The following is a 17,711-nucleotide window of genomic DNA, read 5'->3' as shown; positions in this document are numbered from 1 at the left end:
GCACCGTTGAAAGGAAGGCGCGCGGGAGGGAGAAGTGAATGAGATGTATTCATTCCATAATGGTCTCGATCAGGGCCGGAAATAAGCGCAGGACACTGGACATTGTCCAATAAAATTTTTAAATGTCCCATAATTTTTTTAAAAACTAAGGGGGTCACTGGACATCTTGACCAATAAATTTTCCGATGTTTTTATAGCTCGACTATGAAGATGCAACACTATTTTTGCACACTCCAGTTGACAATGTCCCATAAATTTTCCAGTCAAAGGAGGGGTCACTGGACACATGTCCTATAAGAATTTTTTCTTATTTCCGGCGAGTCGATGAAGCGTCGTCTGCTTAAGCACGCGTGACGTCACCCAGATGAGATTTGAACAAGGCGGATTATTGTTTACCCGGGGCCCCATTCCGCTCGTATATTAGGAGCTTAATTATAATAAATTTAAGTTTAAAGGCAACAATAATTATTCACAATGTGATTGGGAATAAAATATTTATTGTTAAATAAAAGTTTAACAAATAAAAATAAAATTCAACTAAAATTTAGGAACAAAGTGAGTTTATGTCCGAGTTGTACTGTCGCTACCTAGGTAGCAAAATAGTTTTAATATTTATTTATTTTCGTTCATAACATTTTTATGATAATAAAATATCACATTTAAGTACAGAACTTCCTCGTTTTTTTCAAACGCTTAATTACGGCTTTATGACCCAATATTTCTATCCCTCGTGATCTTAATTTTTGATTCTTTTTTAAAAGTTGAAGTTTAGCGTTACTGAAGTGTCTCGAAATGTTGCTTCTTTCTCTTTCTGACTTTTTCAATTTTGCAGTCTGTTGGTCAAGACGTTTTTGTAAGACTATAAGTTGTTTTGAAAGAGTTTGTGCTTCCGCTGAATTTTCCAATTTGGTGTTACCTCTTTCAGTTTTTTCTAGACATTCCTGTATATCACATTCGCATCCACGCTGAGTACATTTCTTACGATATAATGAAGCGTTAACTATCACAGGAACACATTCACTTATTTCACTAGGAACTTTCTCTCGAGTATCACTTTGAATTTCAATCATGGACGGACTAGGAACTTTTAAATCGTCTTGACTAGCAGTCTTGTGACTAGTATCGTTTACATTTTCTACGCTTAATGCCGAAATATCAAGACCAGAATCATCTTCTCTCGAAGTACTTGATTCAATTAATTCATTAACAAGCTTTTTGCGGTCTCTTATTCTAGAACGAGAAAGTCTTCCTTCTGATATTTTTGAGCAGTTAGATGCCGGTGAAAGGAGATTCAATGATGGGATTGCATTTTCATTCAAACGTTTCTTTGAAGGTATATTTAATAGTTCCGCTTTGAGATCTCTCAAGTAGTCTTCTTTTGTAAAATGGTCAGAACATACTCTTGCATAATTCGGGTTGACTGTATCTTTGCCACATTTTTTAGCCCATATTCTTCTTAGTTTCTTATCTTTTGGAAATGTAAAGTGTGCTATGGGGCTATCTTTATTTTTGCACGTTACTCGGTACCGATTTTCACAGCCTAAAATAGCGCATCTCATTCCTCCAACTGGCATCTTTAATGTAGACGATTAACCTACCAAACCATAATTAAAATGAAAATTGGAACCTTGGCTTAAAATCAAACTCAGAAAGGCCTCATGCATTGCCTTTTCATTTTTTCAAAATAGTAGTAAGCCTTGCCAAGTGTTGAATAATAACATGCAATAGTTTCCGTGGTTGGAAAAGGCGTCAAATTTTACAGCAATATATTGGAAAAGGCGTCAAATTTTACAGCAATATTTTGGAAAAGGCGTCATATTTTACAGCAATATTTTGGAAAGGCGTCAAATTTTACAGCAATATTTTGGAAAAAGAGTCATATTTTACAGCAAAATTTTGGAAAAGGCGTCATATTTTACAGCAAAATTTTGGAAAAGGCGTCATATTTTACAGCAATATTTTGGAAAAGGCGTCATATTTTACAGCAATATTTTGGAAAGGGCGTCATATTTTACAGCAAAATTTTGGAAAAGGCGTCATATTTTACAGCAAAATTTTGGAAAAGGCGTCATATTTTACAGCAAAATTTTGGAAAAGGCGTCATATTTTACATCAATAATATTTTGGAAAAGGCGTCCGATTTTAGAGCAATATATTGGAAAAGGCGTCAAATTTTACAGCAATATATTGGAAAAGGCGTCAAATTTTACAGCAATATTTTGGAAATGGCGTCATATTTTACAGCAATATTTTGGAAAAGGCGTCTCAAATTTTACAGCAATAATTTGTAAAGGGCGTCATATTTTACAGCAATATTTTGGAAAAGGCGTCAAATTTTACAGCAATATTTTGATAAGGGCGTCATATTTTACAGCAATATTTTGGAAAGGGCGTCATATTTGACAGCAATATTTTGGAAAAGGCGTCATATTTTACATCAATAATATTTTGGAAAAGGCGTCAGATTTTAGTGCAATATATTGGAAAAGGCGTCAAATTTTACAGCAATATTTTGGAAAAGGCGTCATATTTTACAGCAATATTTTGGAAAAGGCGTCATATTTTACAGCAAAATTTTGGAAAAGGCGTCATATTTTGCAGCAAAATTTTGGAAAAGGCGTCATATTTTACATCAATAATATTTTGGAAAAGGCGTCCGATTTTAGAGCAATGTTAGTTGAGTTAGTTAGATAAAGTGCAATCCTACCGATAAAACCACCAAAATTAAAGTAATTTGGCCCATTTCGCTTCTAAGTTGCAACTTTAGCTCTCCTTGCAAGATGACAGTTTCAATCTCTCGTCCATATTTGTTGTTTACTTTCGACTGGAGCCCGCAACGCCGACTAGTATTATTTTATAATAACGCGGTAAATTTAAAATTTGAAAATTCTGTTTCTTATTTGTTGTTTTGGTTTAAAACGCAGCATAAACAAGCCTTTCCTATGGCTTTCGCCATACTATTTTATTAGTCATTTTTCTTTCGCACTGTGCGATTGTGGAACTCCCTTCCCACGGACATTAAAAATTCGGCTAACGGTGTTTCTTTTTTTGTATTTCGGTCCTCCATTTTAAAATTTATAATTGACAATTGGACGTCTATGCAAAATTAATTTTTATTTGTGTATTATTTATATATGAATATTTATTCTTAATGTATTGTTCTGTCCAGGTAACCACATTATATAGGCTCATGCCTCTGTGGTTGCCAGTAGCTTTGGGTTACAAAATAAATATTATTATTATTATTATTATTATTATTAGAAATCTCATCTGGGTGACGTCACGGAGACCTCCTCGAGACCAGCCAATAGACGAGTTGTATTTTCGAAGGATATTTTGCTCGATCGAGGCAACCAAGCGGGCATTTGGATCTTGCACGTGATCTCTAAAGTGTATTTTGCATATCAAAATTGGCGCGAGATCGTACGTATTTAGCACGTAAAGCCATTAGGCCTAAATTTCAAATAAAAATTTCGAAGAATAAACGGAAGAATGGTTTTCGACCCGTTTACGATTTTGGGTGAATTCCTTTACCCACCGTCACCTTCTCATCACAACATGTATTGGGAAAAGTGGAACAACTGGGCAACTGATCCAGATGAGGATATTCCACCAGTGGAAGTGCTTAAATGTGAAACGAAAACATCTTCCTTCCAGGAAACAGATGCAGGGCTATGGGTAATCCTAACTCAGTTGATTGCTGGATTCGAAATGGTCCGACATTTTGTCAGAAACATGGAAGCGACCTTTCCAAGACACGCCGAGTATACAAAGCAGATGGAGAAAGCATTAGAATTCCAAGACAAGATATTGGTCAAAAAATGTGTTCAAACATGAATTACGTAATGGCGATCCAAGAAATGATCGACTTCGATCCAATTGTAAAAGAATTTTCAAGGAAGAAAGTGCGCAAATGTTTCTGACTTTGCGTTGACTGTTAATTTTATAGACTTTAGTTTGAAGGAAATAATAAATAGTTTTATTTCTCGATTATTGTTTTGTATAGGGGATTAGGGAGCCCAATATACTGCACTGCCCAGGGGCCCATATAGCACTGAAGACGGCCCTGGGTGGAGGCCACGAACTATCAACGACCATCATAAGACATACGGTATAAAGATAATATTGTAATCGTTGAATTAATTGTAATTAACCCATCCATGACATCCTTAGATTTCTGGTGTCCTACTTCGAAACTGTCTTCCACTTGGGCTTCTAAGTCCCAGTTGGATTGACAAACTAGAAATTGCTCTACGTAGAGCTATTATTATTATTATTATTGTTGATGAGGCGGGGCTCACGCCCTAGCACCGATGCCAAAGGCATATTGTGCAACCTCATAATCAGGCCTTGAAGAGGCCCGTAGCCGCAGCGTAGCGAAGAATTCGCTCCACCGTAAAGGAGGAGACCCGCGAGGGCTCCACAGTGTGTGAATCAAAATGTTCTAGTCTAAGCGAGGCGAAGAAGTCGCACTCGCAAAGTACGTGAGCGGATGTTTCTTCCTTCTCCTGGCACGACCTGCAGAGGGGGTTGTCAGCAAGACCCATCAGATGGAGGTGCCTATTTAGCCGACAGTGTCCGGTCAGAAGAACCGGTGGCCAGCCTAATATCCCATCTGCTGAGCGAAATTAGGTCTCTAGCACGAGACCTGCAGGGACCATTGACTAACTGTTTTGTCTGTCTCTGGCCATCCATGTCATGCCAGAGCTGGTTTTGCAGACTCCGTTTGACATGCCCGTAGGGGATGGGGACGGCCGGCTCCGGCCCCAAGAGCTTGGCCTCCGCGCCCCTTTTCGCAAATCTATCGGCTTGCTCATTGCCATAATAACCGCTATGCCCTGGCACCCAGTACAACAGAACCCTGTTGCAGGACGCCAGTTGCGCTAGCAGATCAAGGCAGCTACGCACCAGTTGAGAGGTAATCTGACACTGGTCCAGCGCATTCAGGGCGGCCTGACTGTCAGAATAGATCCTCACAGTCCGTCCGTTATACCCTTTGTTAATGCAGTAGTCTGCGCAATAACAGATCGCGGCAATTTCCGCTTGGAACACACTAGCAAAGGTGCCCAGGCAAGCAGAAAAACCGACCCTTGTAGTTTGGCAGTAATAGCCGGCGCCAGCGCCGGAATCAGTCTTGGAACCATCGGTGAACCAAATAGTTTCACCCCCAGTGCCAAGAGGCAGCAGGTTAGTCCACTCGGCCCGACTGGGAAAGTGGATGCTGAATGGCTTAGTGAAATCAAAGCTGGTAACGGTTTTGTCAGAGCACATCGTTAACGACGGCTCAAGTGCAGCGTACTCCCGAAAGAGCTTCGTATGGCTGTAATCCCAAAGTCTTGGAACCCAACAGCCATTAATGTGGAGCCTGTAGGCCCCCATGACAGCCTCCTCCTCAATGAAAAGATGAAGAGGTAGCATGTCAAGAAGCACCTCCAGGGAAGCAGTTGGGGTCGATCTCATGGCCCCTGTAACACCAATGCAGGCAAGCCTTTGAAGCTTGCGCAGGGCAGCCTGCACCGTCTTCAGCCGGACCCTTGTCCACCAGACAAGTGCCCCGTAAGATAGTATGGGTCTGAGCTATAGAAAGTGTTCCCAAAGAAATTCATGAGCCCATCATGTCGGGCTTTGATAGGATCAGCGTCTTTTTCGTATGGCTAGAAGTGGCTGTATTCGCGGCATTCTTTTTCATGATGGAAGCCCCTTTAAAGAAGACCCAGAGCGCGCAAGCGTTCGACCATTGGGGCGGGCAGACGTCCAATATTAACGAACCCAAAAACCACCAAAGAAACTAACTTATTGAAAGTGGCCGCGCAAGATGTATCCGAAGGCACGGATATCTTGGAGAACCTTGTGGAAAAGAACATCATTGGGACCGAAACCACTGAACCCAAACGCATCGAAACCACCATACTGACCGAAACAAAACCCCTAAGAAAGAGCAAACCAAGACAAAAACGTATCTCAAGAAAGAGCAAATAATATTATTGACTTTTATTTCACAAAATTAATACTGTAAAACCAAAATTCCCTTTGAATGAAATTTAGTATATCCTAATACATTTATTAGTTACGAACAACACTAGGCTAGATAAATTTAATTTAAGTATTTAAATTAATGCAAAAAGACTTTAAAAAACTTTTCTTCAATTTTCGTGAAGGAAAAACGCTAAAATTATTGCGTAAGGATATTAATTTATGCAAAAATCGTAATTAACTCCATCCATAAGCCTAAAATTAATAATAATATATAGCGAAGAATTCTTAAATTTATACTAATTTTTGCGTAAAAACGTTAAAAAATATATATTAATTTATGCAAAAATGGTGACAAGCTCCATCCATAAGCCTAAAATTAAACTGAATAAAATGCCTTATATTTAATGAGAATATATTATTTCGAGAGCCACCTACGTAATCTCATATATGGTTTATAAAGGTCTCCTAGCCTTTGGTAGCGCTCTAAGGTTATGGTGATAATTTCGGTAAAGTTCTTAGTAAAATTGCAAAGAAATTCAATATAGATGCAACAAACTGAATGGTATGTTAGATAATCACTATCTATTATTATACACTTTAATAATAATAATATTAATAGGGAAAAAAAGAATAAATTTACAAAATAAATAATGTACAAAAAATACCAAACAAATCTTAGGAATTCTTAGTATCAAGTTGTAATTTAAATTTTTTCGTTCTTTTCACATAATGATGAGTTGTTTTTTTTTTTTTTTTTTTTTTGAATGTTTATTTCTAGACAAGATTGTCATTTTTTTTGTATACCGTACATATTGTTGCTTTATTAAAGCGTGAATTTTATTAATTGTAATCTGTCGTATATTTCTTTTTCATAAACGTCCTCTCTATAGGATTAACATTGGCTTACTTACACGACAGCTTTTCACTCTAGTTCTATAAGAGATACAGGGAAGTCCTTTCAGTATGTTATAGTCCTATTTCTCCTCTTTCCAACGATACTAAATACTAGGGGTTACAACAATCAGGGTCCGAGTAATTAAGCAAAATGTTCGTATACGTCTTCTCCAGAGGATTACCTTTAACTCTGGTTCTATAAGAGATACGGGGAAGTCCTTTGAATATGTTATAGTCCTATTTCTCCCCTTTCCAAGGATACTAAATGTTTGGGGTTACAACATTATCAGTGTCCGAGTAATTAAGCGAAATGTTCATATACATCCTCTCCAGAGAATTACCTTTTAACTCTGGTTCTATAAGAGTTACAGGGAACTCCTTTGAGTAGGTTATAGTCCTGTTTATTGCCTTTCCAACGATACTAAATACTTGGGGTTACAACAATCAGGGTCCGAGTAATTAAGCAAAATGTTCGTATACGTCTTCTCCAGAGGATTACCTTTAACTCTGGTTCTATAAGAGATACGGGGAAGTCCTTTGAGTATGTTATAGTCCTATTTGTCCCCTTTCCAAGGATACTAAATGTTTGGGGTTACAACAATTAGGGGCCGAGTAATTACGGAAAAAGTTCATGGGCATTCTTTCCATAGGATTAACATTGGTAAGTAAGATCTAACAAAACCAAAAAAAAATTAAAAAAATTCCAACGACGACACGAAAATTTTGAAACTCGAGTTGAAACTCATATTTATATTTTAATCAATCATTATTTTTGCGGTAAAGTTAAGAATAAAGAGATTGTAAACCCCGAAGTCTATAGTTAGGGCGTGAAACCACAACTGAAAAAAACTCCGATATCCCCCCCAAATGGTCCCAAACTACCCACGAAAATATTCATGGTATAGTAGTTACCAAACCACATACAACTATGGAGGAAAAACATGGTTCAAAAATATCCCTGGTACCCAAATTTCCACCGGATTCTCTACTCTCTCTCCAGCTATATAATTTTGCTTCACCGTAGAAAAAAAATTTAGAAAAAAGGCAAATTATCTTCTTAAACCTCCCTCTGTCGCTACTTGGAAGAATTCCCTTCTCCGAGCGAGTCTTTGGACCTTAGCAAGTCACGCGTGCTAAGCCATTAGCATCCTGGGTTTGGACCTCCTGATTAGGGGTACGAGAAGAATATCTTTCCAAGTCAAAGACAGACAAGAATGAAGCCTTCTTCACCTGTTTGTTGTTTCGAGAATGGCGCCATCGGGCTTAGAAAGAAAAAAGAAAATAAAACCTTTTTGGGAAATAGTGTAATGGTTTTGGAATTATATATTTTTTACCCAAGCCAGGAGGGACTGCTATCAGGACAGCACTCCTAAAAGACACGCATGGTTTCCATTAGATATACCCCCAAAAGAAGCGCGGGAGGTTTTTAGTTAAAATATTTTTCGTCTTCTTGGGCCCTATCTTTAATGGTTTCTCTCTCACAGTCACAGATAACCTAGTGAAATTCCTTTTTAATCTTTCACAGGAATTTAGGTAGCGAATGAATTTAACTGAATGAATTTGAAAGTGATATTACCATTACTAAAGATTAATTTTATTCGGATGATTCCTTTTAAGAGGTACTTTGTACTGTAGGAAATGATTCATTTCATTTTATATTCATATCACGTATCGGTGATATAATTTGATTTTTCAATGAACAAAACGTTATGGTTGTTTCCACGTTGCTTCCGCCATTTTCGTATCACAATATACTGTTCACATCAGGGATCGAATTAACAGTATTGGGACATATTCAAGTAAATATATGACTCATGGGTCCTCCTCTACAGGCTCTATATGTGATGCGGAGCCCCGAACCAGTGTCCGTTTAACCCAATCATCATAAGTTCATTAGATATTAATAAAAACTGTCATTGTAGACAAAGACGGGAAAGTGTAAAAGATAAGTGTAGAAAATGAATTGCCTGAAGTAACAGATATTAAAATTTTCACTTTTGAAGACATGATCATAAAACATCGATTATTTGAAAAAATTCTTATCTTAGTTTTTTTTACCAAAATTAGTCAAAATATTTTGTCATGAAACATGAGGTTCATTTTAAAAGTAGTACGCGTGAACATTTTATTTTATTTCAAAAATTTACAATTAGTTTTGAGTATTCGGTCCCTTAAGGAGAATTAAATAGTCAGAAAATGGTTGAACAAAAAACTGTGTGAAATCTTGAAAAATCGTAGTCGTTAATTTGAAAGTTTTAAAAATATCAAAATTAACGTGATGTATAGCTCCCAAAATATCTTTTGAACATTAATAACTACATCACAGTCAAACGGCCTTTGTAATTTTTTGCTTGGCAATATTTCCAATTATAAAATATAAAAATTGGAGTATTGGAACTAAAACCTAGTATCATGCCAGTATCCCTCAAAAAACTTGAAGATACCATTTTTTCTGGACTACTATATAGAGAAAAATACTTGTGTAAATAATGTAGAAAAATATTTTGAGTTTAATGAAAATTTAGTGAAAAAACTAAGATAAGAATTTTTTCAAATAATCGATGTTTTATGATCATGTCTTCAAAAGTGAAAATTTTAATATCTGTTACTTCAGGCAATTCATTTTCTACACTTATCTTTTACACTTTCCCGTCTTTGTCTACAATGACAGTTTTTATTAATATCTGTCACTTCAGTCTTAATATTAATTCAAATTGTTCAGAAACCTTAGGAGAGTAAAAGTATTAGGGCATTGTGCAAATATTAGTTAACTCGTTTGAACTAACCAACCATCTATTATAAAACTGTCATTCCTGACTGCTTGACTTGACAATGAACGTCCGGTCAAACTCAAATTGCTTTCCCGTCATTTTCACATGCAAATACAGAGGAAGCTGTACATAGTTATACCACAAAAAGATTCCGTATACCTGAGCGCCAACACATGTCATATACTTATCAAGTTCAATTACCAGTCGTCGGTAATCTGGCTTAATTACCAGTCGTCGGTAATCTAGCTTAATTACCAGCCGTCGGTAATCTAGCTTAATTACCAGCCGTCGGTAATCTAGCTTAATTACCAGTCGTCGGTAATCTAGCTTAATTACCAGTCGTCGGTAATCTAGCTTAATTACCAGTCGTCGGTAATCTAGCTTAATTACCAGTCGTCGGTAATCTAGCTTAATTACCAGTCGTCGGTAATCTAGCTAAATTACCAGTCGTCGGTAATCTAGCTAAATTACCAGTCGTCGGTAATCTAGCTTAATTACCAGTCGTCGGTAATCTAGCTTAATTACCAGTCGTCGGTAATCTAGCTTAATTACCAGTCGTCGGTAATCTAGCTTAATTACCAGTCGTCGGTAATCTAGCTTAATTACCAGTCGTCGGTAATCTAGCTAAATTACCAGTCGTCGGTAATCTAGCTTAATTACCAGTCGTCGCTAATCTAGCTTAATTACCAGTCGTCGGTAATCTAGCTAAATTACCAGTCGTTGGTAATCTAGCTAAATTACCAGTCGTCGGTAATCTAGCTTAATTACCAGTCGTCGCTAATCTAGCTTAATTACCAGTCGTCGGTAATCTAGCTAAATTACCAGTCGTCGGTAATCTAGCTTAATAACCAGTCGTCGGTAATCTAGCTAAATTACCCGTCGTCGCTAACCTAGCTTAATTACCAGTCGTCGGTAATCTAGCTTAATTACCAGTCGTCGGTAATCTAGCTTAATTACCAGTCGTCGCCAATCTAGCCTAATTACCAGTCGTAGGTAATCTAGCTTAATTACCAGTCGTCGGTAATCTAGCTTAATTACCAGTCGTCGGTAATCTAGCTTAATTACCAGTCGTCGGTAATCTAGCTAAATTACCAGTCGTCGCTAATCTAGCTTAATTACGAGTCGTCGCTAATCTAGCTTAATTACCAGTCGTCGCTGATCTAGCATAATTACCAGTCGTAGGTAATCTAGCTTAATTACCTGTCGTCGGTAATCTAGCTTAATTTCCAGTCGTAGGTAATCTAGCTTAATTACCAGTCGTAGGTAATCTTGTTAAATCACCTTTGTTGTTACTGTCTCTAAGGCAGTTGGTAACTTAATATATATGTGTGGGGTCCTTTTCCAACTTAACTTGTTAGCTAACACAAGCTTAGGTTCTCTTGTTTTTTACCACTACGAAAAATTGGACCAAATAGCCTTAACCGTGCTAACATCATAAACTGACTCTTATCCATGCTTAAATATCGCAGAATGGAATGGTTTTGAAAATGTGAAATTAAACACACTTTAACTTAAATCTAATTAATGAAAATTGGAAAGCACAAAATCTAAATACCAGGCTTTCGTTTAAAACCGTTTTCAAGTCAAACAACCGAATAGTTATTGCATTACGGCTGCCACAAAATGGTTATTTGTAAAATTTTTTCCCATGTTATTTCTATGGGAAAATTTTATGTTTTTCATCAAAATATCGTAAAAGTTTTATGGAAATGAAAACCACCCTTAGCAACTTTATTTTTTATAAAATAAACTATTAAATGAATCTTTTTGAAATTTTAACCACATATTGAGGGTCCGAATTGTAGTTCTGTGGAATTTTTTCAAAACAGTTAATACAAAACAAAAAAAGTTATATCCAATCAAAAAACCATCCTTATACATTAAAGTCAGTATGAAGTCTTATCTAAGAGAGCTACCGCTCTCCTAGAATGTTCACCATAAGTTTGTCACTGGTAACTTAGAAACTGGAGCTTGTCGTGAAGTGAGTGAGGTAGGTCATAGATTCGAGGTAAAGCGACATAAGCCTGGTGAGGCGCTGCTGTCAAAGACTTAGTAATGCAGACTAAATAGGACCTAGATGGAAGTCCTGCAAAATTGACCTCCGAGTGTAGGACTTCAATTTGTCGTTCTCGAACTAGCTCGAGCTGTAAGTCGAAGTATAGGTAGTGTCATACTCATGGAACGTATCTTATAAACGTATGCTCAATGACTTCGCTTTGTAAACATCATACTGGACACTACAGCGCCCCACTCTCATGCTTTCATTTATTTAAATTTACCATCGCTTTGAAGTCGTCATAAATAAAGCTACTCTAAAATGCTGAATTCAAAATTGTCGTTTCGGTTTTATGGTCAAAGGCACAGGCAGGACTCAGTAGAGCTTAATGACGTAACCTCCCTTATTTTTCTAGTTCAATGGCCATAGGCGACAAAAGATGGTCGTATACCTTATCATTTTGAGGATCCGGTCTGACATAATGATATTAGGAAGTCTCTTCGCTCCTCCCATTGTAAGCCGCGTGTGTGTTGGTCCTTTCTCTCTTTTTTTTTCTACTTCCACTGGACCAAAAAGTAACCAAGAGTCTCTCTCTCTTAACTTTAAGCCCTTGAAACGTTAATTATTTAAAATGAAGGGAATTATTTAATTTGCATAATTGATGGGTAGATTTTCTAATTAAAGAAAAGATTAAAATGAAACTACTAACCTCTAAATGATTTCGAAGCTCGCTAGTCATATACCCAAAAAAATATTTTAATCTTTTGTTATATCATAAGTTTACAATGTACGCTAAGTAACGTAGAGATGACGCTTCTATGTTATCTACGCGTTTATAAGATATGTTCCTTCCATAAGCATGACACTACCTATACAAGTTCGTAATGCTAAAGACTCACAGCTCGAGCTAGTTCGAGATCGACAAGCGAGAATTGAAGTCTTACACTCGGTGGTTAATTTTGCAGGACTTCCATCTAGCTCCTATTTAGTCTGCATTACTATGCCTTTGACAGCAGCGCCTCACCAGGCGTCTTCGCTTTACCTCGAATCTATGACCTACCTCACTCACTTCATGACAAGCTACAGTTTCTAAGTTACCAGTGACAAACTTATGGATGGCAACATATTTTATGAACTTATGATAATAATAATAAGCAAACTCTTATATTAACCAATGTCAAACTTATTTGGCATTGTTATATACTTATGGTTGCGGTTAATGGTTTTCGTTTTAGGCGCCAGTAAGATTCCAATTTTCATGAGCGATAATGAAAATGAAATTTTTAATTGTTTATAAATTATGTAGCTTGAAAAATATATTTAATTAGAACGTTGCAAACTTCGAATGGGATGGAATAATATATTAATTAATTGATAAACTGTACTTCATTTTCTTATAAAAAAAATAATAATGAGGTTCCAATTTTATTGCCCGATTTAGAAATTTTTAATTGAATTTATAAATTATATAGCTTGAAAAATATATTTAATTTCAACTGAAGATTGTTGCATACTTCAAAGAGATATTGAATTCATTAATTTATAAACTGTAGTTATTTCCTTTTAAATTAACGAGCTTTAAGTTGCGAGTGGTATCTCACTGCAGCACACTCGTAATTGGTGATAGTGATTAGCCCCTCGATTTTAAGCTCTTACAATATCTCTTTAAACATCCAAAACTTTCTTATCTTCTTTTTTGGGGTAAATATTTTAAGACCAAAACATTTCGGGACACCTAAAAACTGTAAAAACACGACGTCTCGAAGAACGATGTTGTGTAGTATTTTAAAAGTAAAATTCCCGAATAAGTGGTTGGGATAATATAAGAGGAATGTGCCGCGGTCGGTCGGTCTCAGTGGCCCAAAGTGCCATTTTCTCGCGTTTTTCCATATATTTTCCTAAAACACGCCTTATTAAGTCTGCTAAAGTCAAAATGCTATCGGGTTTTTTCTTTGTGGGACTTAGTGGCGCATGGAAGTCGAGAGAGCCAAGAAGAAGTTTATTGCATAGTTTAAAAGATAGTGCGCCAGTTGTTGTTATTTTTGTTCCCGCCATTTCTGTACCCCCCCCCTCCCCTATAATGATAAGTATACTTTCCATGGATGGGGGCATGGGGCTTTGTCTCCAATACCCTTTTTGAATATGAGGGGTTCTAACCCCGCGCTATCTTAGCGTGCATTTGGAGATATATGAAACTAAAGTTATGAAATGATTATTTTGTACTTTTCACTAAAGAAGTCAGAGAAAATTCCTTAAATCTATATCTCAGTTCTAATTCAATGCCGCAGTGTTGTCAGACACTTTGTGACCCAAGAACTGGTACAAATTGAACTCCTAGCCTTTCTCCGCACAGTATCTTGGCTCACAAACGACCTGGCAGCACCGTGGGAACGAAACTGGTAGGACTGATTCAAATTGAACTCCTAGCCTTTCTCCGCACAGTCTCTTGGCTCACAAACGGCCTGGCAACACCGTGGGAACTTAACTTGTAGTACGAAAACTCTACGAGGAAAAACGTTCCTTCCTCAAAAGATAATCAGTTGATTTTTTTCAAGGTCAAAGGTTGCGGAATTACGTCATCAAAATACTGGACTGCCTCAAAATGTCTTCATAAGCAACTGAACTGGGGTTTTGTTTTACAATGAATCCCAAGCATTTAATAACTTACGTTTGATCAACTTCTGATAGGAAAAGGGCGACTTCTTATCCTATCTCGAAAAGTCTAGCCGTGCAATTAGAACAGTGTTCTCTGTGCTGTGGTTACTATCTCTAGAAATCGCCTTTCTGGAGCCATCAGCCATGCATAGAGCGGAGGATGCTGGGATAAAAACTCAAACTATCATTTGGTTTCGGAGAATAGAAGGTTTTTTCCCGCCGTTTCTTCGGGACGGTCCTTAAGTTTTTTTGGAAGATCTTAATGTAGGCATAATGGCGTATATTTGGGACCCTCGTCGATATGGGGTGCGGGGATTCCTGTAGCGATAACGGAGCCAGGCCAGCTGGACTCGTCTTAAAAGAACACGAATTTGCACTCCTCCAGAGATGAACTCTGACCTCCGGTGTGGTCCGAAAGCATTCGCCCACCCAGCCACCCGCAATATCTTGGCGTTTAGACTAAAACCCAAACTCGAATATAGATAGCTATTGTTTTAATAGTTACGTAATGCTATGTTTAAGATTTTGATAATTGCTTGTACTTATCAATAGATATTCAATAAAGCTTGGCATTTATAATAACAACTGTAAATAGTCTTTGTACAAACTCATTTGCTTATACAAGATCAAGTTGGGTTCAGTTCAGTTCGGTATATTTGAGCGTAACATGACAATAGACCATTTCGACTTAAGAAAACGGGGATAGGCAACCATCAGTATCGGGACATACCAGGGGTGTACCGTCTCAGTGCACTCTCATAATACAAAAACCCTACAGCGCAGGCGCCAAAAGCGAGATGGAAGGCTAAGTTTTACCCCCATGTCTTTCCCTCTTATACTTACATCGAAATGGTCTATACGTAACCTCTAATTGAACTGGCTTCCAAGAAAAACCAATTTTAGTTAATTATATTCGATACTATAATTCGAAATAATTGGTTCTTGAAAAATCACGACATGATATGAAACTCGTTATTAGGTATGCGGTTGCCTTAGAAACTATTATCGTGGTGAAAAAAAAAAAGTTGTAAAAGTAATCTTTCCGTTGATGGTTTAATTTGAAATAGGCTTAGCTTTTAAAATCAAGGCTATAACACCGATTACATTTTAATGGACTATGGTATAGCGGGAGTATTGTTGCGTTCTGTTAATAATAATGTTATGTTATGTCAGTATTGAGAGCTTGTCGTAAAAGACCCATAGTTAACTTCAATTATATATTAAAATTAGGTGAAATTTTGGGTAGTTTCAATATAGAAATCGTAGCTGGAGGTAAATTTTAGGCCTAATACAGATAATTTAAACTAACTGCATCTTATTTCACTTAAATATTCAAGTATTTCGCAAATTTCAACGGAAAACTAAAGCTACAGGTAAGAATTAGGCCTAATACAGTCAATTTGGCCTAATTCCTAAAATAATTATTGAAATAATTTGGAAATTTCACGTTGATACCGAAGCTACAGAGTGAAAAATAGACCTAATTCTTCAAACAATTCAATCCCATGACGTCGAAATACTTAATTCACTTGGAGCTTTTGCTACGTCCCTATAAACCCCAGTATATTATTATATTTATATACACAGCAGTCTGGGGTTCACTTCAAAAAAGAATTTCATTGTCCATGGTCATTCGTTTTCAAACGTCCCGGAGCTAGGGGTTACGCTCACAGTAATATTCTTTTTTCTTTGCTAAGCCTAATGACGTTTTTCCAAACATTCCTATGACAGTAAATTTTATAGCCAAACTTTTAAAGAATGGAAAATAAAATTGTTTTCGTGACTGAGTCGAAATCTTCTCTCTCTGTGTGTATGTATGTAAAGGATATCATTTGGATTTCAAAAATGTAAATAATAGATATTTGGGTTCATTTAAAATCCTTTATATTTGACGTCAGGACGTAGATTCTAATTCCACAATGCCCGTTTGGGCCGATTCACACACATAATAAAAAGGCGGAGGGATACTTTCGATTTTCTTTTCGTTTTTTGCAAAGGAATTTATTTTGAGATAATTAATTTCGTATTATTCATATTTTCAAATAAATATGTGAAATAATTTTAGTTATTTTATATTCCCAGATAGTAGCATAGGCACTATGGGTTGACCTTCACCTTCAGACCCTTGGGACATTTTTATTAGTTTTCTTGCCGCCATTTTGAAAGATGACGCGGGAAATCAAAGGCCGAAGGTCATAAGGCTTGTCTATAGAATATAGGGTACCAGCGCATTAAATATTTAAGAAATTTGTTAAAATTAACGAACGTTATCCCATAAAGAAGCCATCTTGGAATATGGCCGCCTAAGATGTTATTTAAACGGGATTCATCTTTACATTGGCAAAGCCAGGAACTTTCACTCATAAATCATAAGGTTTATTGATTTTATTGAGGCGTAAATAGAGCCGTATCTTTCAATTTATGCTAACAAGTTAAGGGTGAATTCCAAACCATCATATTTCCCCATCTAATATTTCACGAGAATATTCAAAGTTGGAATAAATTTGAATAAATTATGTATGCCTCTTTTTCCACAGAATATCATTACGTCTCTCTTACATTTCTACTTATTCCTCGATTGTTTTTAGGCTCGCAAACTAGCTCTTCAATCACGTTAGGTAAAAGAAGTGTCGCGCAGTTCTGTTCTAGCGAAGTGTGAACAAACGTTTGGCCTCAGACTGTTGACGCCAAGGCATCACGCACCATGACGTTTGCGAGAGAGAGAGACAGAGAGAAAAAATGTCTATTGTTCTAATCTCTATGATATGTTTTGGAGAAAACAATAGTACGTAATCAAGTAGTGAGTTTCGGAGTTTCTCTTATTGTCATTTTGTTGTACTATTTCGAAAATTGGAAGGGGGTTTGTTCCTTGTCGCGCAACCGTCATTTTGGCGCCTTTTTGAAATCGTCGGTTTACACGAATTAATAAAAAATCGTCACGGTGCAGTTTCGGTAACCAGTTACCGTGAAATTTTCGGGTTAGATGCTGAAAAAATGCCTAAAAACCGCCCACCTTGAAAAATATTAACCGAAAGAGTTGACTTATTTTTATTAACTTATGATTAAAATTCAACATTTATTATCAACTTCTGGTATGAATATTCCATAATTTATTATTCAATTATTTTCCACAAAGCTTCCGTTGAAATTCATCCAATTTTAATTCATATTCTTTCCTGTGAAATTATAAAGGTATTGCGCGGGAAAAATAATAAATTTGCGGCCAAATTAACCACCTCTAATTGCCCATTTCCGTCGGCTAGTTCAATCCCTCGCGGCTAGCCGGGAGGGGGGAAGGGGACGCATCATCCGGAAAATTTAAAGATGCTGAAATGCTCCCTACCGCGCGAAGCTGTAAGCCTCCGGAGTAGACCTCCAAATCCAGAGGTGAAGCCGCCATACCGAAAATGTCAACAGTC

At 36.9% G+C, this 17,711-nt stretch overlaps 2 protein-coding genes and 2 long non-coding RNA genes across 8 annotated transcripts; 2 read left to right on the top strand and 2 right to left on the bottom strand.

Annotated features, from left to right (window-relative positions):
* Positions 1–477: 477 nt before the first annotated feature.
* LOC149709935 (uncharacterized) lies at positions 478–2,794 on the bottom strand. Its single transcript, XM_089858218.1, has 2 exons — positions 2,708–2,794; positions 478–1,594 (listed from the first exon to the last, which is right to left on the bottom strand). The coding sequence occupies exon 2, from the start codon at positions 1,572–1,574 to the stop codon at positions 660–662; it is 915 nt and encodes a 304-aa protein (XP_089714344.1). The 5' UTR covers positions 1,575–1,594; positions 2,708–2,794; the 3' UTR covers positions 478–659.
* LOC149709934 (uncharacterized) lies at positions 2,781–6,826 on the top strand. Of its 5 annotated transcripts, none has more exons than XM_089858236.1 (6): positions 2,781–2,867; positions 3,262–3,423; positions 3,658–3,678; positions 4,007–4,111; positions 4,174–4,265; positions 5,582–6,826. In XM_089858236.1, exons 1-6 carry the CDS (start codon positions 2,781–2,783, stop codon positions 5,790–5,792), a joined length of 678 nt encoding a protein of 225 aa, XP_089714362.1. In that variant the 3' UTR covers positions 5,793–6,826. The 5 variants fall into 5 exon arrangements, with proteins under 5 accessions (XP_089714362.1, XP_089714349.1, XP_089714356.1 ...); XM_089858223.1 differs by having other exon boundaries at positions 3,574–3,678; XM_089858230.1 differs by lacking the exon at positions 2,781–2,867 and adding an exon at positions 3,033–3,169 and having other exon boundaries at positions 3,574–3,678.
* On the bottom strand, positions 6,359–8,765 carry LOC149709933 (uncharacterized). The gene is made up of 2 exons (XR_016376354.1): positions 8,205–8,765; positions 6,359–8,132 (listed from the first exon to the last, which is right to left on the bottom strand). It is a non-coding gene; the product is annotated as an uncharacterized LOC149709933 (long non-coding RNA).
* Positions 8,766–12,838: 4,073 nt separating this feature from the next.
* On the top strand, positions 12,839–14,875 carry LOC149709932 (uncharacterized). The gene is made up of 2 exons (XR_016375618.1): positions 12,839–14,128; positions 14,193–14,875. It is a non-coding gene; the product is annotated as an uncharacterized LOC149709932 (long non-coding RNA).
* Positions 14,876–17,711: the final 2,836 nt, after the last annotated feature.

This window comes from Phalangium opilio, unplaced genomic scaffold (assembly GCF_054372755.1).
Source record: "Phalangium opilio isolate 3A_F unplaced genomic scaffold, DU_Popi_V2 ptg000011l_1, whole genome shotgun sequence".
Classification (NCBI taxonomy): domain Eukaryota; kingdom Metazoa; phylum Arthropoda; class Arachnida; order Opiliones; family Phalangiidae; genus Phalangium; species Phalangium opilio.
The sequence above is the reverse complement of the archived record's forward strand: the minus strand, read 5'-3'. Positions and strand labels throughout refer to the sequence as shown.